At 41.9% G+C, this 25,721-nt stretch overlaps 2 protein-coding genes across 7 annotated transcripts in view; both read right to left on the bottom strand.

The window, feature by feature from the left end:
* Positions 1-530: 530 nt before the first annotated feature.
* On the bottom strand, positions 531-20,783 carry LOC128111457 (integrator complex subunit 6-like). Of its 3 annotated transcripts, none has more exons than XM_052739727.1 (5): positions 16,695-20,783; positions 8,387-8,562; positions 6,506-6,817; positions 5,418-5,511; positions 531-5,032 (listed from the first exon to the last, which is right to left on the bottom strand). In XM_052739727.1, the coding sequence occupies exons 2-5, from the start codon at positions 8,559-8,561 to the stop codon at positions 4,933-4,935; spliced, it is 681 nt and encodes a 226-aa protein (XP_052595687.1). In that variant the 5' UTR covers position 8,562; positions 16,695-20,783; the 3' UTR covers positions 531-4,932. The 3 variants fall into 3 exon arrangements, with proteins under 3 accessions (XP_052595687.1, XP_052595694.1, XP_052595683.1); XM_052739734.1 differs by having other exon boundaries at positions 17,107-20,783; XM_052739723.1 differs by lacking the exon at positions 16,695-20,783 and having other exon boundaries at positions 8,387-14,332.
* Positions 20,784-23,033: 2,250 nt separating this feature from the next.
* Positions 23,034-25,721, bottom strand: part of LOC128111417 (integrator complex subunit 6-like) — a 54,910-nt gene continuing 52,222 nt past the window's right edge. For all 4 annotated transcript variants that reach the window (XM_052739703.1, XM_052739709.1, XM_052739712.1 and 1 more), the window contains 2 exons: positions 24,355-24,448; positions 23,034-23,979 (listed from right to left, as the gene is read on the bottom strand). In XM_052739703.1, the coding sequence (XP_052595663.1) occupies positions 23,871-23,979; positions 24,355-24,448 (203 nt within the window). In that variant the 3' untranslated portion in view covers positions 23,034-23,870. The remainder of the gene's footprint in view (positions 23,980-24,354; positions 24,449-25,721) is intronic.

The following is a 25,721-nucleotide window of genomic DNA, read 5'->3' as shown; positions in this document are numbered from 1 at the left end:
CAGACATAGAGTGGAACAAAGTCTATGCAATCCTCATAAAAAGTGTGACTGAAATACTTCATACCAAATGAATTGTGACTCAAGAATAAAAAGCATGGGGGCTGGAGAAATGGCTCAGTGGTTAAGGGCACTGACTGGTCTTGCAGAAGACCTGGGCTGGATTCCTAGCACCAGCACGATGGCTCACAGCTGTCTGTAATTCTAGTTCTCGGGGATCCCACACCCTCTTCTGGTTTCCACAGACACTGACTGTGAGCTTGTGGTGCACATATATGCAGGCAAAATACCCGTACCTATAAAATAAAAATAAATAAACCTTTTAAACAAATGTTAAAGCTCTATACAGTTGAAAAAGGAAAAAAGGCAAACCCTATGTCAAACATAATCTGGACTTATTTGTCATGCAGCTAGACATTCAGCAAATGGATCAATGGAATTGCTATTCTGCAGTGCATTGTTCTTCTTAATTGAATGAAATATGTTTGCAACTCTGTTCATTTCTAATATGGAAAAAATAAGTACAACACAGATACAAAACTTCCAAGGGCTTTATTCCTGTTTGATAATGTAAAGAGGGTTCTGAGAAAAATAAGTTTGAGAATCGCTAGTGTAACACAATAGAATAGGGATATTTATAACCAAAACTTTGAATAGATACAGCATTCTTGTGCATTTTCGAGTGACTTTGTAATTTTTACATGTAGCAGCATCTACTGGGGAAAATCAAGTATATGTAGATTTGGGTATAACTGCTACTAGTATCTGTTGGGAAAATTTTGAACACCATTCATTATTTATACTCTCAAACGTAATTTGTGGTAAACTGGAATCTCAAATGTTTTTATAACTTCACCATTGAGCTTTTATTTTAGGCAACACACACACACACACACACACACACACACACACACACACACACACACACGCACACACACACACACACAAGTTTTAAATTTATGAAGGGATAAAAAACATCAAGTCTCCACAACACCATGTAAGTACTATTCTGCAAGGTTGGCGGTATCACGGAAGGTACTTAGGTACCAGAGTTGAGAGTGGCATTAAAAGGTGAGTTTGTGTTCTACCCTGTATTTCTCAGTGTTTGTCACTTCCCTTTGCTGAGCTCTAGAAAGGCCCCCACTCTTGAAAATGTAGGTGACGAACTCAGTCTGCTACCTTTGGCTCCTTCACTCATTTTTCTTCCCCTTCAGTCCTTGATTGATCTCCTTTGCCGGCTGGAGTTCTTGTTGGTGATACAGTGAGCCATGCCCTTTATCCCCTTAAAAAATGAATGGTTCAGGCTTACCTAAATCTGTTCTGATTTGTGGCACCAACCAAGGACTTGAAGGATGTAGGTAATTATTGTATCATCCATTTTACCTTACTTTTATCCTGTGTAAAAACAATTACATTTTAGAGACGAGTAAGGGAATTATCATAAACCTAATCTGATTGTTCTAGTTACACTACAACTTGTAGTTTTGGTGCTTTGGTGATCAACACAAGCCTGAATGTCTAGCACAGAGCACCAATGGGATGAACACTTGTTTCTCTTCAGTAATAATCACCACGAGGAATGCTTTGGTTTCACCTGGAAAGGGCAACAGTATATCATCACTTGCTATTTTATGGTCATATCAACTCTCCAAGCTTGTATCTTAAATGAGACTTTATAGGCCTGATCACCTTTTCCTTATACCACACAGGACACCATTCTGTTGTACTGATGTCATAATTCTAACTGTGAAAGATGTAGAAAGTAACCCAGACACGCTGGCAACAAATTTGCAAGAGAAAATGTGGGAAATCAATCCTACACAAAATCAGGATCTTAAAGTGAAAAAAATTAATGGTCAAGTGCTGTAAGTCATGCTCAAATAATGCTTGTGAGGTACAGCTAATGTACCCCAGTAAGAACTGCTAACAATAGGTGGGAGGGGCCCACAAGAAGTTGGCCTACTAGAAATTGCTGACAACATGAACATGATATTCTACATTTTGAGACAGTCTCATTGAGTTGCCCAGGTGGACCATGAATTTTCAATCCTTTTGCCTCACCCCTTCCTAGCAGCTGGAATTATAGGTCTGAGCCACCAGGCCTGGCCACACAGCTTATATTAGGTTTCTATTGCTACAAAACAAATGATCACAAATTCAGCATCTTACAAGAACATGAATGTGTTGTTGAGCAGTTCCATAGGTCAGATGTCATACCAAGATCAATTATTTCTTCTGTCTAAAGTTTCATAAAATCAGTGTCAAGCTAGAACCCTGATGCTGATTAACTGTATATTTAGTATCGTGGTTGATTTGGGATGTGAACTGGCTCAAAAAACACTCTGAATAGCCAAGCATTAACTATTCTCAGGGCTTCAACAAGCACTGAACTCACCCCTTCCTTGCTGAAAGGGCAATCCAGGTGGTTTGACATTCTATTTGGGTTTTGTTTTGAGACAAGGTCTCACTATATGGTCGTCGCTGGTCTGGAACTACATATGTAGACAAGGCCAGCCTCAAAGTGACAAAGATCCACTTCTTTCTGCCTCCCAAGTACTGTTGATATTGGATTTGAATATTCAAGACACTGTAGGTGTGTCTATGGGGGTGTTTCTGGGGGAGATTGGCTTGTCTGTCTGTGGACCCAGGGAAGAAGATTAACACTTAGTGTGGTTGAGCACCATCCAATTAGCTGGAGACATGGATTGATTAAAAAAATGGGAGGGGATATGGTTCAGTGAGTAAAGATGCTTGTCACCAAATGAGATGACCTGAGTGAGTTTGATCTTCAGAACCTGAATGGTGAAAGAAGACTGACTCCTTTCTCTCGTTCTCTCTGTGTGTGTCTCTATCTGACACACACACACACACACACACACACACACACACACACACACACACACTGTAATAAAAAGGGGGGAAGCAGAAAGCTTAAGTATCCCTCTTCTGGAGCTAGAACAACTTTTTCCACCTGGCTTTGGAAGTCAGAAGATCACGTTTTTTTGAGCACTGCCATCCAGGCTCACACCCCCACTCTTCCAGTCAGACTCTATGGTCCTTGATACTGGACTAGGAGGTATCAAATCAGCTTCCGTTGTTCTCCCTGGAGTCTGTGATCTCCACTTTGTTGTGGGACTTTTCAGTTTCCATGATCAAGTGAGCCAATCCTCTTACTAAATCTCTTTTCAGATATCTCTCTGTATATAATTTTTCTTCTATTTCTGAAGAAAAGGACTAAAACATGTGGTGAGCTGCTTTTATCTTCACTTGGGTCATTAGACAGGCCTCATGTCTTAAGGCTTGTGGCACTCATTTCTTTGTCTTTTCACCTTAAGGCAAAGTTAAGTTCTTAGGAGCAAGCCCATACCCCCTTGGGTATGCCCCTTCCATTTCTAAGATGGAATGCTGCATCCTGGTCCCATAGTGAGAGATGGAGGTTATTTATGTATAAGCATGTAGAAAATGACTTTTGTTCACTAGGATTGATGTTGGCATAGTCACTGCCAAGTGTTCAATATGCCAGAGGTAGAGCCCAACTGTGAACCTTACATATGGCACCATGTCCCAAAATGATTAATCAGCTTCTGAATGGCAGCTTGATTGTTTTGGCTTGCTTCTATCACAGAAAAGGTGGCTCTTTACACTTGAATTGACACTTATTCTTGATATGAACTTCCTTTTCCCCAGTATTTATATTTGTAAAATGTGTGTCTGTGTGTGCGTGTGTGTGCGCACGCGCGCGCGCGCACGCACAACATGTGTGGGTGCTCATGGAGGCCAGAAGAAGGGAGGGAGTAGGGTTCCATGGAGTTGGAATTTCAGGTGGTTGTGAGCTGCCCTTGGTGCTGGAACCAAACTAGGGTCCTCAGGGAAGAACAGCAAGTGCTATTATTCTGGATATGAATTTTAATTCCCATCTACTGTATTATGAGAAAACCATTTGTGGTCTTAGAAAGGTGATATTGATCATCAAGATATGCCTCATTATACCCCTTCTAAACATGGAACTCATAGGAAAGGAAGCACAGCCATGAACACTTGCTGCCAGCTGTCACTGATCTTTCTGCCGTAATCCTGACTGGACCGGCTCAGCGTAACCATGGAGTTAGTTACCTTCTGACATGTCACCTTCTGCCTTTGGAGGCCATGTTGAAAGAACTTGGAAGGTGGGAGTTTCCTCTTAGCATCAAGGAGGAGGAGGAGGAGGAGGAGGAGGAGGAGGAGGAGGAGGAGGAGGAGGAGGAGGAGGAAGGGGAGTCTTCACTGAAGTGGTAATCGTAAATGTCCTCTGAATATTTAGGAAGACCTAGTCTACCTTTACTATAGTCACAAATGTGTTACTGTAAATCATAGAGTGATGAAAACATTTTTTTCAAATGAAACTGGCTGCTACTATAAAAGGAGCTAAGGAGGATTGTGTGGAAGACGTGGAGTCCTTCTGAGCACTCTTGGACTTAGAGATGATGGATATTTACAGCAGTCAGATTCACACAGGACATTCACTGGCCCAGATGTTCAGTAAAGAGGATTGGAGATAGCCCATAAAGCCAGGCACCATGTCCTATTGAGGGGATATCTCTGGGCAATGGGGATAGGAAATAGTTGGGAACGAAGGCATTTCTAAATACCAGAGATGACACTGGTGACCTGCTTCAGAATACAGACTTGTCATGATATTTACCTGATGAGACAATAACATCAATAACATCAACTAGCAGAGGGGAGAGAAAAAAAATCAACAAACCAGCAAGAAGTTATGCTTTCAAACAAAAGGCACAGGGAGAAAGCCCTTCTTCATTAAGAGTAGTTTAAGACAGTTTTCTTAGAGGTAGTTATCTTAGCTAACACATTCGAGGAGACTTCAGCATCCTCCTACTACATTCAGGAACACACTAAACTATTTGTTGCATCTTCCTGACCACAGTAATAACAGGATTACATATCAGCTGGTGGATCACTGTTAGAGAGAAAGCTGTGAGACAATATTTCTTCACGTTTCTTCTCAAGGAATTGAATCAAGTGGCGTCTTTTAAACCTGAAAATAAACATACACATCATGTAAAAAACAAGATACCCAAAGAACCTGTGCAGTAGGAAGTTCTGTGTGACCTAAAGCAGGGGCTCCCTATCTGTGGGAATAGTCAGTCCATCCCAGGCACCAGGTGCTCTAGCCAATATGAAGGGTGTCTACTGAGGATCAGTGCCCAGGTCAAGACTACCATGACAAAGGAGGGTTGAGTAGGCCTGGAAGGATGTGTCGAACACAAGTGACATCAACCTAAATGTCTATGTCACCAGCCTTAACTATAAAGTGGGGGCCAGGGACTGAGAAATTCAAAGCAGGTGCTGTTCTCCACCCCGCACCCAACCACTACAGTAACCCAATAGCTTGAAGATGTGTGGTTCCTCTGGGCACTCACCTTGCGGCTTCCTTGATGGTGAACTCAATAAACTGTATCTGGACTTCCAGAGGTCCCTGCACTTCTTCAAGCAGCTTGAAAATCCTTCCATACTCTGAAGAGAATATAAGAATATTTCAGTATTTCTCAGAAATGAAGAAATAGAACTGGTGAATCCGTGTGTACCTCAGTAATGTGCTTTCTGGTCAAGAATGTTAAATGGTGGGTATGTGTTCTAAATGCCTCAGCATAGACACTAATACAATTCTTATGAGAAATAACCAAGCAACATTACAAATGAAAGAGGGAGTCTGCTGAGATGTTTTAGTCAAAGAGCGACTGTACTTAGTTATAGAGAAAACCTCGGTTGTGGCAAAGGCTCCCTCTCCTGAGGCAGTTTCAGGTTATTCTAATCATACAGCTGGAGAAGCTTCAGAGAAGCTTCCACTTGCGGTAGATGAGAATGCATGCAGAGACCCATAACTGGACAATGTACAGAGAGTGAGAGACTTTAGAGCTCTCAGTTCTACATTTGATATATTCATCAAAACCCTCCTCTCCAGGCTCACTGCTCTATGCACCAGAGGAGCCAGGAAGACTGTAAGAGCCAGAGGTGGTGAATGACTCCACAGAAACAGTCTTCCAAACACAACAGGACTAATGCACAGATTGACTCATGCATAAGACCTGTACAGGTTCAAACCAGACAACATCCCTGTCTGGAGAGGGTGAGTACTCACCAAGTTCCACCCTTAGCAAAGAAGCTATTGTAATTAATCCTTCTAGCAAGAGGAAGCTCAGCTTTCTCCAATGGAGTATCACAGGGTATATCAGTCACACTCCAGGGAAAGCCCCATGCCCAGGAGTAGTTGACCAACACAAAACAGATTCCATATTTTGTTTGTTTGGCTGGTTTTCGAGTGTGTGTGTGGGGGAGGTGAGAGTGTGTGCATACATTTGTTTTTTGGGTTTTTTGTTTTTGTTTTTGTGTTTAGTATTTCCTGTCTTATTGTTTGTTTTGACTTTTGTTTGGAGTTTTTGAGAGAGAAAGATGAAAAAAATTTAATAGAAAAACGAGAGGGACTTTCCTTCTCTGTCCCAGTACTTACTTCGCCCATATCGTCGAATTTCCTTCATTAGTTGACGCTTAATTTCAGCATTCAATTTCTCACGGCTTACAGGGTACCCATTGGGCACACGTCCACGGTCAGCTGCTGCTGTAACCCTGGGAGGGACCTCACGGCTGACAGTTCCCCCTGCAAATGTGCCATCACCGCCTTCAGGAAGTAGCCCTGCACTGCTAAGATAACTGGATTTGGCAGATGGAGCATTGTTTCTCGGAACCCATTTGGGGGAGCCTTTAGCTGCTGTGGGACCACCTTTTACCACACCCTCCTGGGCATTTGGGCTGACAGTAGCACCTGGAAAGCAAAGACAAAAGCTGAGCTGTGAAGTGGGGGAGCTCTGTCCCCTGACACAAGCATCCCTGTGCTCCCTAGGGTCTAAAATCATTTCAGAGGAGGAACATATAGCAGAGAGAAACATCACCCATGACCAAGCGACCCCAGGACACAGTGGACCTTCTGGATTCATGACACACACACAAACTAGTCGGACAGGACAATGAAGAAATAAACAGGTGCAGATTCCTGGTGGGCACAGTTTAGTCTCACTTTGATGTCCTTTAGAGAATGAAAGCATCACATGATGTTACCATAGAGGCTGTTTCTAGGGTCTAGAGAGATGGTTCAGCAGTTAAGAGTGTATATTGCCTTTTCAGAGGCCACAAGTTCAGTTTCAGCATCCACATTGAGCAGCTCACAGCCACCTGTAATTCCAGCTCCAGAGGAAGCGAGTCCTTTGGCTTTCAAGATCACCTGCACTCACATACACATACACATAACTAAAATAATAAAAAGAATCTTTTTAAAAAAATATTGCTGGGAGGTGGTGGCACACGTCTTTAATCCTAGCACTCAAGAGGCAGAGGCAGGCAGGCAGATCTCTGTGTTTTTGAGGCCAGCCTCGTCTATAAAGTGAGTCCCAGGATAGCCATGATTGTTACACCGAGAAACCCTGTCTCAAAAAGCCAAAAAAGAAAAAAGAAAAAAAAAAGGAATTTAAAAGACAAACAAACAAACAACGACAACAATAACACAGAAGATATTGCTACTCCTTCACCCAAAATCCCAATCTGTGAATGATTTCACAAAAACCAAAACCAAAACTAATCCTTGGGGATGGAGAGATGGCCCCAAAGTTAAGAGTGCTTGCCACTCTTCCAGAGGACCTGAGTTCAGTTCCTGGCACCCATGTTGGGAAGTTCACAACTGCCTGTAACTCCAGTTCCAGGGGATCCAATATCATCTTCTGGCCTCTACCTACACTGTCACAAACATGGGACACACACATAAAAAATTAAAAGAAGTAGACAACATTGGGAAGGAGAAAGAGCAGAGAAGACATTTTCGGTCCTGTGTGGTCAATCTGACTAGAGTAGACTATAATGCAAAGCACAAATGGTCTGCTTCAGAAAGCTTTGCATGGTTAAGCAAGAATAAAAGAAAAGGGAGGAAAACAGTGGCAAAGATTCACCAATAAGGAACAGACAGACAAAGCAGATCATGGAAACCCTGGTAAAGGGCCATAAATGCAGACGCAAATAGCTACTTCAAAACATGCTCAGCATGAATGGCAATGCCATCTCAGACCACTGATGCTGTCCACAACAGTTTCTGGTGAAGGACACAGAGACAGGAAACCACACAAGTACGGCATGAAGGAGAGGTGAGGACAAGAAAGAAGACACACATCCAGGTGCTGAGCACAGGCCAGGGGACACAGCATCTCCACTCTCTGTTAGAGCTCATCCCATCCACGTGCAGGAAGCTGCTTCATGGAGGACACATCATCATTTTCATCTGTTCACATATGTTCCCTTCCACTTGCAAACACACCAGTAACTGTCTAGCCACAGGGGACCCGATTACCTTCTACATTTGCAGTGAATGAGGCCTTAAGATGGGGTTCTTCCTCTTCTTCTTCCACGGGCATCATGGTCACAATGCTTCCCATTGGGGGTAATGTAGGATCCACAGCTTCTCCAGCAGGGTCCTCTTCCTTTTCAGAGCGTACAGAAAGCTCTTCGCTTTTTTCAGCCATCATCCTTGTGTAGAAAACATCAACAGCTTTATTCCATTAATGACAAAATCTAACCACACAACACTGCAAAAAAAACCAAAGGGTCTGGGCTGGAGAGATGGGTGCATGGTTAAGAACATTGGCTGCTCTTCCAAAGGACTTGAGTTTTATTCCCAGCATCCATATGGTGGCTCACAACTGTCTGTACCTCCAGTTCCAGAGGATCTGATGCCTTCATCTGGCTTCTGCCAGCAACAGGCATACAAATGGAGTACAAACATATATGCAAGCAAAATACTCCCACACATAGAAACTAAAATAAAGCAAAGGTTCTGGGGTAAGATTGCAGTTTAGAAGTTTCATCTGTGTGATTCTCCAGTGAGAAGAGTCAGGAAAACACAGGAACTAAAATGTGAAAAAAGCAAGGCTATGAGGTTCCTCTAAAAGCTTATGGCTTCTTGATAAATAAAGTGAAAATATTTAAATGTTTTCAGTGCAGAAAAACCCAGAAGTTCAGTGTGTTAGATGATCTCTGAGCTCAAAGGGGTCACGAGAAATGGAAGAATAAAGGGAAGAAGTAAATTCGTGAAGTGGGTGAAAACTTTGGCAATGAGATAGACATCCCTCTGGGGGTGGGGTGGGGGAGCCAATCAGATACCTTGGAAATGTAACGGTTAATTAATTAAACAAAACGTTTAAAGAGAGCATCTAGACCAAGCATAACAAAGAATTCCAAGAATTAAATACATGACTGAGGAATTATTGCACTCACATAGCAACAATCAAATTTAAAAAACAGAGTAATCATGACCACAGCATTCAAGGAACACTGAGACATGATTAAGAGACCAAGCCTGGCCGGAGAGATGGTTCGGCTATCAACAGCACTTGTTCCTTCAGAGGACTCTGGTTTGATTACCAGCACACACATGGTGGTCCACAACTATCTATAACTCCAGTTCCAGGGAAGGATCCAATGCCCTCTTCTGACCTCTGTGCAGACACACACATGATGCACACACATATATATATGCAGGTCAAACATTCACATACATAAAACAAATATTTTGAAAAAGAGAACAATCCTATGAACTCTGAGCTTAAAAAAGGAACCAAGTTACAATCTAAACACATAAACTCTATTCCACAAAAGTCCAGCAGAAATTTTCCCAAATCTTGGGAAAGATATGGTCATGTAAGGACAGGACAAATTTGCAACCCTGACTAGACATGCCCAGAAAACTACCTCTCCATGTCATCTTAAAACTCTAATAAGGATGGAGCCAAAGAAAACTTAATGCAAGTTGTATGACGGAAGCTCCAAGTTAGGTACAAAGGCAAACCCATCAGAACCAGAAGACTTCTGTGAAGAAACCCTAGAGCCGGACCAAGTACTGAAAACCAAAGCCGTGTTGGTTCTCTCCTTCCACCACATGGGGCTCAGGAATCGGACTCAGGTCATGAGGCTTGGAGGCAATCAGCTCCGCCTACTGACACATTGCTCTGTCCAGTATTTCAACTCTTGAAAGTCAGTAACTAGCTGGGCACCGTGGTTCATGCCTTTAACCCCACTACTTGGGAGGTAAAAGCAGAGTGAGTTTGAGGCCAGCCTGGTCTACATGGTCAGTTCCAGGACAGCCAAGGCTATATAAAGAGACTTTGTCTCAAAAGAACAAACAAAAAAAAGAAAGAAGAGAGAGAGAAAGTCAGTAACTGCTAACCAAGATTACTACTCCCTCATTTTTTATCCTTAAAATCAGAAGAGAAATAAAGTCCTTCCATAATAAAGATGAACTAAAGCAATTCATCATCACTAAGCTATCGCCAACGAAGATAGTTAATAGAATATTATACACAGAAGATAAGATAGACAGCAACATGAAAGCTTGGGGAATAAAAAAACAGAAGAATAGAAAGATAAGTGGGCATTTGGAAAGGGGCAAATATTTTTATCTCAGTAAACCTACAAAGCTTTAAGATGAATATGGGAGAAATTAATACATACCTTATAAATATAAATGGTCTTAACTCTCCAACTACAATATGCATATTGGATGAAGGGATTAAAAATAAGATTCAACTGTCTCCTGTCTCAGGAAACTTCACTGTCAAGGATAAACAAAAACAGTGAAAGTATGGAACATTGCATTCCTAGGCAAACAGAATCTATGCAAATGCAAGAGCATCTAGATTCCTATCTGAAAAAACTGACCCCAAGGTGAAAGTTATAAAAAGAAATAAAGAAGGTCACTGCATCTTAAAAAAGAAAACAACACATCAAAAAAGATGTAACAACTCTAAATATACACAATAAATGTTAGTTCACCTGATTTCATAGACCCAAAACTATTGGACGTGGACAGGTAGGTTCAGATATAACAAAGGTGATTGACTGTTTACAGTACCAGATTCTCATCAATTCATAGATCCTCCAGAAAAGAAAACCAATGAAGAAACGTCAGTGTTTAACTGTACCATGGTTCAAACTGGCTTTACAGACATCTACAGAATATTCCATCTAATAGCTAGGAAATGCATACTATTTTCAGCAGTCCATGGAATGTTCTACAAACACATCACATTTTCTGTCGTAGAGTGAGTCTTAATAGATCCAAGTCTTATGTTTTCTCAGACAGTAGTGGTAGGAAATTAAAAGGCAAAGCAAAGGACACCGTAACCACAGTGAAGAGGGAGCACACGAGCTGGCCCCAGGGTTCCAGCTTGTTAGAGCAGCATATGGGACCCGACAGTAGGAGAGCTGCTGCAAATTCAAGGTCAGTCTCCGCTACAGATGAGACCTTGGCTAAAGAATTAAAGACTACATAACCAGGAACCAGAAGTGAGGGAAAGGGAGGACTAAACACCAAATACTTCACTTTTGGTTTTTGAAGTGAGATAAAAACAGATACATTGTAGAAAAAAATAACCTAATAAAATCTGCCCCTCTGGGACACAAAATCAAAATGTCTTATTTGGTAAAATTTTTTAAAGCAAAATTGGAAACTTTTATACCCGCAAGGCTTTTTTAAGGAGTCCTGTAAGCATTCCAATGGGGATATAATATTTTAGGTAAATTCTGTCACAAGCAGAAAAAAAATGGGTTCATTCCCAAAGCAGTTTGTGAAGATAATAGAAAGCTAATGACAATCTATATAAAATACATTAGAAGAAAACAAAACTATGGGGTACAGTCTCTCCTGAAAATAGGGATGAACATCTTTAAAAAGCGATTATACAAAAACCAAAGGTGAGTGGAAACCATGTTGCATGTCACCGTACAGGTCAATGCAGAAAGGCAAGGCTGCTTTAACTTCAATTAACTTTAAGCTCGGGAAAGGGTCAAGGAAATAGGTCATTTTAAGTTCAAATCCTCTTCATGACTTGAAAGGATCAGCAACTGAGAACACAAAACAAGTGCCGTGACCCACTGAAGTGTTTCTACAGAAGACAAAATCGCCGTGTTCTCTCATATGACAATCTAGACTGAGCACTATGGATACACAACAGGAAGCAGCATCAGGCCCATTTGGGTGGAGGAAGTGCAGGAGCAGAGGGGGAAGAGGGAGATGGGAGGGGATGGCCAGACGAACTTGAGCACAGTGCAATGACACGTGAGGATGAGATCTTGATGACACCCCATTGTCACACTTCACTAATAATAAAGTGTGTCTACAAAACAAAAAACTAATCTATGACAACATCAAACTCCATTTAAAAATACCAAGCAATTTCTCCCCCAAGTTGCAAAGAATACAAGGATGCATATTCTCCAAGCAACACTACATTAAATGTTCTAATAATGTGAAGAGAGAAAGGCTGGAAAGAGTAAGTGCAAGTGGAGTTACCCACAGGTGGCATTTCTATTTGGAGAGACCGTTTAAAATGACACAAAACCACTGCAGTTACTAAGTGACAGCAGCCAAGTTTCTGGACCTAGGGACAAGGATCACAAGTCACCTATATTTCTGTATAGTAAGCACAAACAATTAGTAAATAAACCTCAGAGTATCAATGAAAGTGTGCTCCAAACCTTGAACATTTAGGAATATACTGGCGGATGTGCTAATGCATTACACACAAAGTATAAACCATCATTTAGAGAAAGTGGAGACTGTGGTAAACTGAAAAGAATAGTCTTTGCATGGAGTAGAAGTCATATTTTAAAAGCTCATTAACATTAATTCCTTCTAGAAAGATAACAATCTCATTCAAAAATCTCACTATGCTAACTGATTTTGAAAAATGGCAACCTGGAGCCAGGCAGTGGTGGCACACACCTTTAATCCCAGCACTTAGGAGGCAGAGGCAGGCTGATCTCTGTGAGTTCAAAGCCAGCCTAGTCTACAGAGTGAGATCCAAAACAGGCGCCAAAGCTACACAGAGAAACCCTGTCTCAACAAAACAAAACAAAACAAAAAGAAAAAGAAAAAGAAAAAAAGAGGCAACCTGGTAATGAGTACGGATATGAAGTTGCTTAGACTATCCAGTCTTTAAGTAAAACAAGAAAGTTAGAAGAAACATTCCCAGATAGGAGTTTTCAAGCAAGCAGGGCTCGGGAGACAGCTGTCCATCAATGCCTTGGGTTTGATTCTCAGAGCCCACATGAAAATGCCGTGTATGGCGGTGTGCACCTGTAATCCCAGCAGCAATAGGGAAGAGGAGACACTCAGAACAGATATTTGAGACTTGTTAGCCAACCAGACTAGTCTAATTGGTAAGTTCCAAGCCAACGAGAGACTCTATCTCAAAGGGGGTGGACAATGGCCCTGAAGATGACACTTGAGGTCTCAGGGACTACCCTGGCCTCCAAATTAATGTGCACATACATGCACACCCCCCCCACATATAATATTTAAAAACCAATATGACTGAAATCATAGGATATTGGAATAAAGACGGGCAAACCCAGTAGTGGGAGAGGCTCTAGGATTTAGACACAAGGATGGAAAGAAAATGACTAGATTCACAGCACCTAGGCTAGTTAACCATCCTGGAAAAGATGCTTTGTTGACTAAGCTGACATCAGGAAGCTTCTCTGATGAGGGTCAAGCAAGGAACTGATGCATGCACACAACAGAATGTCAGTGGGAATCATTTTATTGCTATAGTCCCTTAGCAGAATAAGAGTTCCTTTTACCTCTTCCTAACACTATATTCTGTTTCCCCTCCCATGAGAGCCTCTCCTCCCCACTGTCCCCTTACTATGCCTACCCTCTGTGGTTATTCAGACTGTAGCATGCAAATCAAAAGCTTCAAAGTTGGCGAAGCTTCCTCTTGAAGCAGATGGAAAGTAACACAGAGATCCATGACCGGACAACGTGCAGAGAGTGTGACTTTGCAGCACTCTGCCCTAAATGGGATGTCTTCAGCAAACTCCCCCCTCAGGGAGGGCCTGGGCGTCCATGTGGAAGCGGAGGCAGAAAGATTGGAAGAGCCAGCGGTTGCCGAGGACTCCAAGGAAGCTGTCTTCCAGACCCAACAGGATTGATATACACACGAACTCACAGAAGCTGTGGCAGCACACACAAGATCCGCCTGCACATGTTCAAGCCACATGGGGTCCCAGCACTGAGATGGGGAAGCCGACACAGGATCACACCCTACTGAAGAAGCTATTTACAATTGATACATTCTAGCAAAGGACACTCGGTTTTCGTCAATGGCCGGTCCCGGGATCTACCAAGCACACTTCAGGGTAGGCCCCATGCCCAGGAATAGTTGCCAACAAAAAATGAACTCCATAATTGGGGAGAGGGGTGTTTCTGTTTCCATTTTTGTTGTTTTGCCTTTCTTTTTTTTTTTTTTTTTTGGTCTTACTTGTTTTGTTTTTTTTTAAAATTTTTTTGAGGGGAGAGAAAGAATATAAAGTTGGCAGGTAGGAAGGTGGGGAGGATCAGAGTGGAGTTGGGGGATAGGAAAATACAGCAAAAATATACTATATGAAAAAATTTTAAATTAAAAGATTAAGAAAAAAATAAGTTCACATCATAAAGACAAAGAAAAATTACCTTTTGACTCCTAGTTCATGGGAGACATGTAAGTATACTTAGGTTATTCTGTTTGTGCAGGCAAAGATTGCTTTTGTTATTGTGGGAGCCCACAACTGACTCAGTTTCCCAGTTTGAATCTGAAGCCTATTCTGAGTCAACAGAGTTCAAGCTTGCTTGATCCAGGGCTGTGAGAAAGTTCTGATTAGCCTGCATAGTCTCCTTGAAGGGCTGTGAGAAAGTCCTGATTACCCCATAGGAAGGAACACACTATCTAGCTAGACACAGGCTGCTGATGCCAGCCAGAGGTACATGGAGATAGAAAATGAAACTGCCTGCTCCTTGACGCAAGGCAGGATAGATAGTGGTTGAATGCCTGCGCTGTGCATTGTTCTACCTCTGTCCTTCAAGACTGTATAAGCTGGCTGTGAAATAAACTCGGGGCTGTCCGGCATTGACCGGCAGACCTCTCGACTCTTTTCTGTCTTCTTCATTGTCTCTACAATCTCTACACACATCTACCCAGATACCCAGCTAACTGTCCGCAGGCTCCGGCATGTTACTAGGGATTGAAATCAGACCTCAAAAATGTTAGGCAAGTCTTGTACCTTGAGACACATCTTTATCTGTCCATTTATTACTTATTTCTTTCTTTCTTGAGACAAGTCTCACTAAATTGCCCAGGCTGGCATGAAATTGCTAGGTAGTCCAGACAGGCCTTCAGCTTCCAATACTCCTCCTGCCTCAACCTCTCAGGTAGCTAGGATTATAGTCTTGTACCAAAAGGAAATCCTAACTAAAGCTTTTTTCTTTTGAAGAATAAGACCGCTAGCCACAAAGATTGAATTTTAATTTCCATTCAACCGAAAGACATCAGTTCTACAGTGCTATTACTGGACATGGTGCCACAGATCCTAGCACTGAAGAGGCTATGCCAGAAGGATGCAGTTTGAGGCCAGTTGGGTCTACACAGCAAGAACCCAACTGAAAAAAAGAGGTTTAAAAGCAGAAAGACAAAGAAGAAATTTAAAATTCTCTTCTTAGATGTGTGCATATACATCAATGCACATATATCTAGAAAAATGAGTGGAACTGTCCAGATGTGGTAGTACACATCTGTAACTCCAGCACATGAGAGCCTGAGGGCAGGAGTGGAGTTCATAGCTAGCTTCAGCTATAAAGCAAATCTGAGGCCAGATTGGGGTATATGGCAGCCTTTATCAAAATAGCTACAACAACAACAGCAGCAGCAACAACAAATGAGCAGATTTCAACCACAAACTAAATTTCCAAATACAAATATCCCAACAAAAGTTGTGCAGGAAGTCAGAAACACAATGGTTCTCAATCTCCCTAGTCATCAGAGAATTGCAAGTCCTGACACGGGACTTGCCACCTGAGTGGCAAAAATGGAAACCTGAGTGACAAAAATTCAACCCACTGGGGGCAATAGGTGGTACAGTTGGAAGTTTCCCAAATTAATGGATTCAGGTGCCCAAGACAACAGTTGAAGGGTTATATTGAGCCCTCAGGGAAACATTCCCTCTGGACCAAGACAAAAGGATCCAGGTGGAACCTCCCATCCCGTGGCTTAGGCTGATCATCCTGGTCTCTCTCTACATACCACCGATGTTCAGGAAAGTGCTCACCTAAACCATAGCCCTAGGGCATAGACACAGTTCAGAAGCTGAGTCCCCTGCATAACTGAGGTCAGGAAACCAAGCAAAACCACCACCTATGGATAGTTGATACATCTCCCAACATTACAAATTCGAGGATCCAAGAAAAATCACCACCCTTGTGTAATTAAGTCAGGATTCAACCTAGCTGAGTTCAAAGATTCAAGGAAAACTGCCACCACTGAGTAGAGTTGGGTCAACATAGCTGATGTTAAGGACCCAAGAAAAAACTGCCACCCCTAGGCTCAGTTATAAGACATAAGGAAAACTGTCACCCCATCTGTAGCCAAGGCCAGGTACTAGCCTGGCTGAGTTTGAGGACACAAGGAAAACACCCACCCCTGGGTTGATGAGACCCAGCCCAACATGGCTGACTCAGAAAAGAAAAACAACCATCCCCTCTCGGTAGACAAGGCGAGTTCTTAAAGACTTATCCTCGCCTGAGGCTGAGAAAGAATAGTTAAGAACCCTTCTTCCAAGTGGAGACTTACACTTGATGGAACCCTTTCCAACTTCACAAGTAGCAGAGGAATCACAGAGAAGACGGCTGAGAAGCCTGCCGAAGAGGGCCGTTGAGCCTCATCGACTCTCCTTCCACGGCACAGAATTCTATCCTCCTCAGGATTCGATGTGCATGCGCAGAGCAGGAGCGTACCACAAGCAGAGTGGTTCATAAGTCCTTCAGAAATTTGAAGAAGAACCCTACCAGAGGGAAGCCCACCCAAGCCCACGGAACAACTGAGAACTTGCAGGAAAGGCATTCTCCAGCTTGGAACAAACATCCATCAAAGGTGTCCCCAAAGAACCATCATAAATATCCTATGGAACAGCGCCCGCCCCACGATAGACTGAGAATGCCCAACTTGGAGTTGCGTTCCATCCACGATAAATGAGAGCACTCACCCAGGGAGCACTATGCATCTCGGTGCTGAAATCCTGATGTTGTGGAGCAGGCCTAGTGATTGTGCAGTTGTCTGCAGTGTGGTTACTTGGAACTTTGTAGAAACTGGTGCTCTGAGCACTGACCACTGGAAATTGCTCCCCTGGTGTGTCTGGAATGGAATGAAATGAAGAGGCACTAGTCTTGCCAGAAGAACTCTGATTTATTCGTGGCTGAGAAGACCAGAAAGGAAATAACTGGCTAGCTCCTGCTGCTGGACTACTGTGCTTTGCCACAGTTGGGCCATGGAGAAGCTGTGGGGGAGAGGCCAGAACTTTCTATACACAAGCCTGGAGATCAGGAAAACTGGCTGCTACCAGCCCAGAGAACCAGGAAGTTGGGCTTTATAGTGTCCAGGAGTCCTCTGTAGACAGACTTCAGTGGCAGTTGCCACAAGAAAGATCTTTAAAGGAACCAGAATCTTTTTCATTGAGCAGGACAAAAGGGTGATTTTTGGAGCTGGTGGGCGAAATTAGCTATCATCCCGATGGATGCATAAAAAGTGACAAATTTAATGAGTGGTGTTCCATAAGTATGTCGTAGACAACTGGGCTTTTTTTTTTTTTTTTTTTTTTTAGCATTTTACAAGTCCTCTGTTTCTTTGTTCATCTTTTGAATAATTCTACCTAATGGTCTCCAACTATTATTGTGGAGTTCTATATTCCTTCATTCTCTCAATTTTTGTTTCACTTACTTTTTCTCATTTATTGCATGTGTTTATAATTTGCACATCTTGGTGAATTGTCCAACTTATCAATATATAAGGTCATTATTTGTTTCATGTAACAATTTCTGGCTTCATATCTATTTTGTCTTATATTGTCACCAACTTCATTGTTGATGATCATTTACATGGAGTAACTGCTTATATCTTTTCATTTTCAATCTGCCTGTGGCTTGGAATCTCATGTGCCCCTTGTACACAGCATATGATTACATCATGTTCTTTCAAAACCCATTTCCCCAATATTCAACAAGCATATCAACATAAAACTCTCACATAGTGCTATTCCTCCATTTTAAGTTTCACTTCAGTGATTTTTGGTAGCTGACATTTTTAAAATCATGCTTAAATATATATGACGTAAATTTGCTGTGTTCACCTATTTTAAGTGTGCAATTCAGTGGCTTTTTGCATGCACAATATTCTGCAACCTTTATGACTTTTTCCAAACTTATTTACCCCACAGAGAAAAACTCTGTAATCATTATTAGCTCTATATCTCCCAAGACTAAAACTAAAACTTAAAGGTAACCTATGCAGATACCTTCACTGAGAATTTCTCTTGATTTCTGTCAGTTGCTATATTATGTACGTTTGTTCCTTCCAGCCTGGAGAACGCTGGCAGTGGATTTCAGGCAGTGGATAGTGATGAACTCTTACGTTTTTGTCTGTCTGAGACTGTCATTAGTGAAGGTTTGTTTGGCCAGAGATACCATTCCTGATTGACAGCACTTCCTTTCCACTGCTTGAATCCATCTCTCTCTTTTCTTGTGCAGTGCTGGGAACAGCATCCAGGGCATTGTGCAGACTAGACAGTACTCTACTGGAGTACAACCGCAACTCCTTTTTAGCATTTTTAATGTTATTATATTGCTTTTTGTCTTCCCATGCTTCTGATAAGCCAGATGTTAAAATTACGATGGGTCTCTGGCAGCCTTCAGAATCCTCTTTGTCTCTTAATGGTTTGATTATGTTACCGTCCCTCTGTTTCTCTGCTCTGCACATCCTTGAGTTGGATGGGTATACAGACACACATCCACTATTAAATTTGAGAGTTTGGGACTATGGGGTCTATAAATATTTTCTTTACATAGTCTTCACACTGCTTTCTCACATCTTCTTCCAGGGATCCTATTAATGTACACTATAGGGGTTTGAATGAGAATGGCCTCATAGGCTCTTATAGTTGAATAGTTGGTCCCCAGTTGGAGGAACTGTTTGAGAAGGGTTAGAAGGTATGGCCTTGTTGGAGGAGGTGAGTCACTAGGCGTAGACTTTGAGGTTTCCAAAGCCCACACCATTCCAGGTTAGCTCTCTCTGCCTTCAGGCAGATAAGGATGTAAGCTCTCAGCCAATGCTCCAATGCTGTGCCTGGCTACCTGCTGTCATACTTCACATCATGATAGTTATGGACTCATCCTCTAAAACTGTAAGCTCCAATAAACACTTTCTTCTATTAGTTGCCTTGGTCATAGGGTTTTGTCACAGTGATAGAAAAGTATGCTTGATTGTCATGCTTGATGTGGCCCAAAGGCTAAGGTGAGGGTGTCAAATTCTTGGTTTTTGTTCTGTTTTGTTTTAGTGCTCAGGCGTGGAATGCAGGTCTCTTCACAGCTATATCCTCTGCTCTTTTCATTGTTCTTAATACCAGTTTCTTTACGCTCCTCACATCGGATAATGTCAATCAACCTATCTTCAAGTCCACAGGTTCTTCTGTCTGCCACTGAACTCTCTTAGGGAATTTTCCATGTCAGTTTTTATACTTTGTAGGTCCATACTTTCTATTTGCTTCCTCTCTTTTTGTTTATCTATTCATTATCTTCATTTATATATAATCTTTCTGCTTTTATTCAGCTATTTATCCATGTTTTCTTTTAGCTCTTTGATGTCTAAGATAGCTGATTTGAAGTGGTTTATATATTGAATCCAATTACTATGTCATCTTCAAAACCATGACTGTATCTTGAAAAGGGTTGGACAAGTGTAGGTTGAAACACCACAAAGCTCTCCTACTGTTTTCATGGCTTTTCACATTATTCCACTTTCATTTTGGTTATTATACACCCTGGATAATATTCCAACTAAACACCCCACACTAGCAAATAAAATGTCAGAAATGGGTTGCTGCTGTTTGACAAGACTTTTCCTGGGGAGATTCTACACACATGTCTACTCACCCCAGACCAAAGCACAGATACCACCAAAGTCCAACTTGGTAATCAAATGATTATTATAGTTACTTACAGAAATATGGGGGAGGGGTTACTTACAGAAGCAGAAATGACTCAAAGGCAGCTGCATCACCAAAGTCCACCCCAGCACAGGTGACAGCTCACAAAGCTGGGAACCTGGAGCACACTGCACAGCCTGCAGACATCTCAACAGGTTGAAGAGTGTCCATTCCAAGTACTTCAATCGATCTAAACCTCTTCCAGGCAGCTTCCCTGGTTTCTACTTCTTCCAGGCTAATGGTCTGGTCTCAGGGTCTTCTTTGAAGCTTGTCTTGTCTGAGAGTGACTCTCAAAAGTCTTTACTCTGGCAAGGAGGGGCCTAGTGAATCTGATCAGTTTCAGGGACTTCCTGAAGCTACTTTGATTTGTTTACCTTCTTTTAAAGAGCTTTCCTAAATGATGGAATTTTTCAATCTGGAAGAAACTACTCAGTAACAGCTACCTTTTTTTGAGTTGTTGCTCAATGGGGTGACATAGACTTCCAAGCATTATAGACTATTGTCAATACTCTTGGCTACCCTCCAGAACTTGATTAAGATTCTATTGTTGTGGGGCGGTGGTGTCACATACCTTTAATCCCAGCACTCGGGGAGGCAGAGGCAGGCAGCTCTGGCTCTACAGAGTGAGTTCCAGGACAGCTACGACTGTTACACAGAGAAACTTTGTCTCAAAAAACCAAAAAAAAAAAAAAAAAAGAAGGAGAAGAAGGAGGAGGAGGAGGAGGAAGAAGCAGAAGAGGAGGAGGAGGAGGAGGAGGAGGAGGAGGAGGAGGAGGAGGAGGAAGAAAACAGCTGTGAGGTGACTGGAGACAGTACAGCCTATCCTGAATGGGAGGAGTAGCTGAGAGAGGAAGCCAGATAAAGACACCTGTCAAGTTAGGGTTAGCTGCATAACGAAGAAATATGGTGACTCAGCAGCTTTCTTTATGCAAATATATATATATATTTAGTTAGTTAGTTAGTTAAAGTTAAGTCACAGAACATGGAGAAATCAAGCTGGTACTTACTTGGAAGCTTCATCCCTGCTGGCTAGCGTTCATGGTGCTAGAAGATGCTGTGCATGTTGCTGGAGGAAAAAAGCCATCCTCAGTCTCACTTAGCTGTGAACCCTGCAAACTACAACAGGTGTGACAAGATGTGCCCACGGATGCAATAATGGCATGTTATGGGAGTAGTCGACTGACTACTTTCTGATTGGATCTAAGGCCACTCCATGAAAAGTAACCCATACCTGGTACTGTTCAAGTAGCCAAGAATCTGTGACTAGATAGGTCAGAGGTCCTATCCAGTATATTATTATAGGGAAGAACCTAATTCTATCATTCTCCTAAATGGACATAGTATGAAAATTACTCCCAATGACATGCTATACCCATAAATCAGTGCATCTCTCCCCTCTCATCAGAGAAGCTTATTGCAGTAGATGGCACTTAACACAGAGATCTCAACTGGTCATCATGCAAAGAATAAGAGACTGGGGTGCTCAGTCTTAAATGGGACATTCATTAACACCCCTCCCCACAATGCTTAGGGATCTTTGGGGGAAAGACAGACTGTGAGAGCTAGAGGAGAACACCAAGGAACCCGCTTTCCACACATAAAAGGGCAGACACACATGTGCGTTAACAGCAATTGCAATAGCATGCAGAAGACCTGCGCAAGCTTCAACCAGACAGAATCCCAGCTCAGAGAGGGAAAGGTAGACATGAGACTCCACCACCAGCTGAGGAGCTGCTGGCATTTGATAGTTGCTGGCAGAGGAACAGTCAGTTTTCTTTAATGATGCAGTTCCTGGGAGGTTGACCACACCCCAGGGCAGGCCACACTCCCATGACCATCTGGGCAACACATACTGGACTTGATGGGTAAAGAAGAAAAAAATGAAATCTCAAAATTGAGTGGGAAGAGATGTGGGGTGGAAAGGGTAGTAATGGGAGGACTTGGCAGGGATGAATATGTTCAAAATACATCGTATGAAATTCTCAAAAAAAAAAAAAAGAGAGAGAACAACTCGTTGGCTATATTTCAGAGTTCCAATAAATTTGATTTTGGCAGTTTTCTCCCCCCATTTACTTGTATTTGGGAGGGTCTGGCCTCCCCAAACCCTTCTAATAACACCATTCAGTCCTGTGAGTTATGCTTCTAAGTTCAACTCCTTTGTTAAAATTAAGAAAAATTGTTCATTTATGCATATATACATATGTGCTTTTACCACAGTGTGCATGTAGAAGTCAGAGGACAACTTTTGGGAGTTGTCTCTCTCCTTTTACCCTGTGGGTCCCAGGGATCAAATTCAGGCCATCTGGTTTAGTGGCAAGGGCCTTTGCTGCTAAGCCATCTTATGGGGCCTCTTGTTAACTTGTTAATTTGTTTGATAGTGTGTTGCGGAATATTTGTTTAATTATGCAAAATTGTGTTGCATTTGTTTAACTATGTTGCATTTGTTTATGGTGTGGAATATTTGTTTAACTATTTAAGATGTGTTGCTGTTTTATCTTGCCTGCCTAAAGCACCTGATTGACCTAATAAAAAGTCGAATGGCCAATAGAGAAGGAGGAGGTATAGGTGGGGCTTCTGGGCAGGGAGAGTAAGTAGGAGGAGGAATTTAGGCTCAGGGAAGAAAGAAAAGGAGACACCAGGGAGATGCCAGGGGCCAGCCAGACATGGAGGGAGTAGGAAAGTAGGACATACAAAATGAAAGAAAAGTAGAAAGCCCCAAGGCAAAACGTAGATGAATAGAAACAGATTAAATTAAGTTAAAAGAGCTAGTGGGACAAGCCTACGCTAAGGCTGAGCATTCATAATTAATAACTCTCCATTTCTTTATTTGGGAGTTAGTTGGCGGCCCAAAGAAAATTCTAACTACAATAGTGTATAATTTTTTTTTTCTGAAAGGAATGCCATGACGAGACACACAACTAGAAATGTATTACCAATAAAGTTTGAAAATCAATAAAATGATTTTATTTCATATATGCAAAGTGAAAATCTCTTTGATCACTTACATTTTTACAAATAAAAGCAACAATACTGCTCCATATAAACTTTTATATAAACATCAAAGAAAATATACATATTATTTTTCCTTTTAGTGCTTCCAAAGCACAAGATGTACAAGTCTACCTGAAGACTCTCTGTTGTCACATGCAAGAACAAATGTGAGAGCTTAGTGCAGCCTCAGGCGCACTTCCTAATGTTTCTAGACAAAATGGAAGAGCACTGGAGGTAGATTGTTTGGTGACTCTCCCTGCCCCTTCCCAGAGAGAACTACGTTACCTAATAGCAGCTTTTTACTCTTTGATTCCACCTATCCTGAATATTGCATGGTTTAAAAGGCACAGCTAGAAATTGTTGAAAAGTCTGTTGAGCACACGATTACCACTTCAATTCTATATACTTGTTCTATGGGACACAATGAAGACACTAGGCGTGCGCTCCTGCCAGGTGGCCCCTGCCCACTCTGAAAACGTCTGGAATGGTAACGCTCAAATGAGTGAACTCTATTAGCTGTAGGAGGAGCAGCAGTGCTTGGATTTAACATCACTTTTCCTAATTGGAAAAATAAACAAAGAAATAAAAAAATACTTTTAATTATAACTCTTAAGGCGAAAGCCCAGATTTTACTTCCAGATAATCGTTAAAAGCTCTAGTCAAGCCTTTTCTTAGCCTGAGTTAGGTCATTCCCTTCACTCAAACATTCTAGAGGGCTTCAGTAAGGTCCCATCCATCCTCCAGCACAGAAAAGCTCTTCTTTTTCCTCACTTGTCTTGGTATTAACATGATGATCTGCTGTTGATATGATTCACATTGTTAAGAAGGTGATGGGAATCTATTTTTTCTAGTACCTTCTCAAGATACTGAATTAAGACTCTTCTTTTAAACCTGAGAATAAAAACAAATATTATTAAACATCATAGAAGACTTGACGTTACACAGGGTGTTGTGCAGCCTGCAACCCAAAGGGAGAATAAGTCACCCTCATGGAAAGGTGTGACTTAGCAAATGGGAGTGCCAAGCCAAGTCCCACACACACATTAGCTAGGAGCCATGAATCAGGACTCCGCTGGTATCCATCTGAACACTGGAGGGAGGAAGCAGCTTTAACTGTGAGTGAGGACAAATGTTTTCTTTCACAGATCAAGGCAGAGCCCATCCCCTTCTGTCTTTCATTGGATCCGACAACTAAAGTAAACAAAAGAAAAGAAAACCAGGACCAAAAGCAAGTAGAAAACCTGTACAAGTTCTGTTTATACCCACCTTGCAGCTTCCTTGATGGTGAACTCAACAAACTGTTTCTTCAGCTCCAGAGGTCCCTGCACTTCTTCAAGCAAAATGAAAATCCTTTCATACTCTGGTGATATTACAAAATTCAGTATTATAAAAATATGAATGAGGAACAAATCCAATCATTATCCATCCTCAGAAATCATTCTTCATGGGTAGAAAGTCATAAGTAGAACTGGTATATTAAGCACTAAAATAAAAATGTCTACATACGTTTAAAAAGGAAATTCCTATGCAGTACTCAAATGAGGTAAGCTGAATACTGGTTGCTCCAAACTGCCTTAATCCACGAAGCCTGAGAATTTATTACCATATATGCTTTATATGCTGATGGAATTAGGTTATGGATATTGAGTTTGTCCTGGTTTATGCACAGGGTTCAATGTAACCATAAATATCCTTGTAAGATGGAATAGTATAGACATTTGATTGCCTCTGGAAGAGGGAGAATCAGTTTTCGAGAGTGTTGCCCATAGTAGTGGATGGCCTTGCACCCAGGAGTACATGGTGGATTCAACCAGTTACTAAAAAAAGAGGAGAGGAAGTTGAGGGAGCAGAGGGTGGGTGGCTCTAGAAGGGATTTCAGGGAGGAGTTGGGGGTGAACAGGATCAAAATATATTGTATAGAGGTCTCAGAATTAATCTGAAAATAAATCTTTTTTTTCTTTCTTTTTTCTCAAGATAGGGCTTCTCTGTGTAGCCCTGGCTGTACTGGAACTCTGTCTGTAGACCAGGCTGGTCTTGAACTCAGAGATCTGCCTGCCTCTACCTCCCCAGTGCTAGGATTAAAGATGAGCGCCAGCTAAAGCTTAAAGATCAGAAGGAAAAGACATTAATAACATAAGTGGAAGCCAAAGAAAAAAAGTGTTATGCTGCTGACTTGAAGCAGGAAGGGACCATGGGCACAGCAAAGTGCAGCCAGCCTTCAGAAGCCAGAAAAGGCAAGGAAACAGATATTGCCTTTACTCCTGAGAAGAAGCACTGGCCTGCCAGCTTGCCTTCATTTTAATCCAGTGAAAAGCTGTAACGTAATCAGTTTGTGCTGTCTGAATCTATGGGTCATCTGATAACTTTTTAGAGCAGCAAAATAAAACTACTGTAAGTTAAGGCCAGAAGAATCACTTTAAGTTATGTGAAAGCCCAAGACTGACCAAAAAATGTATGTCCAGACTCTACTCTGGGGCTAAGGATTTGGTTCACTTGGTAGAGTGGCTGCCGAACAAGCAGGAGACCCTGGGTCCAATCCTTAGCAGCACCTTAATCGGCTGTGGTAGCACATGCCTGTAATCCGAGCACTATGGAGGTAGAGACAGGAAGATCAGGCATTATCACCAGTTTGG

Source organism: Peromyscus californicus, unplaced genomic scaffold, assembly GCF_007827085.1.
Source record: "Peromyscus californicus insignis strain IS unplaced genomic scaffold, ASM782708v3 Scaffold_10__1_contigs__length_136768540, whole genome shotgun sequence".
NCBI lineage: Eukaryota > Metazoa > Chordata > Mammalia > Rodentia > Cricetidae > Peromyscus > Peromyscus californicus.
The sequence above is the reverse complement of the archived record's forward strand: the minus strand, read 5'-3'. Positions and strand labels throughout refer to the sequence as shown.

Coding starts and splice junctions, on each gene's coding strand:
- LOC128111457 (XM_052739727.1), bottom strand. CDS start 8,561: ATGATGGCTGAAAAAAGCGAAGAGCTTTCTGTACGCTCTGAAAAGGAA. Junction 6,818..8,386: donor ATTCACTGCAAATGTAGAAG/GTAATCGGGTCC, acceptor TTTGCTTTCCAG/GTGCTACTGTCAGCCCAAAT. Junction 5,512..6,505: donor AATTCGACGATATGGGCGAA/GTAAGTACTGGG, acceptor TATTCTCTTCAG/AGTATGGAAGGATTTTCAAG.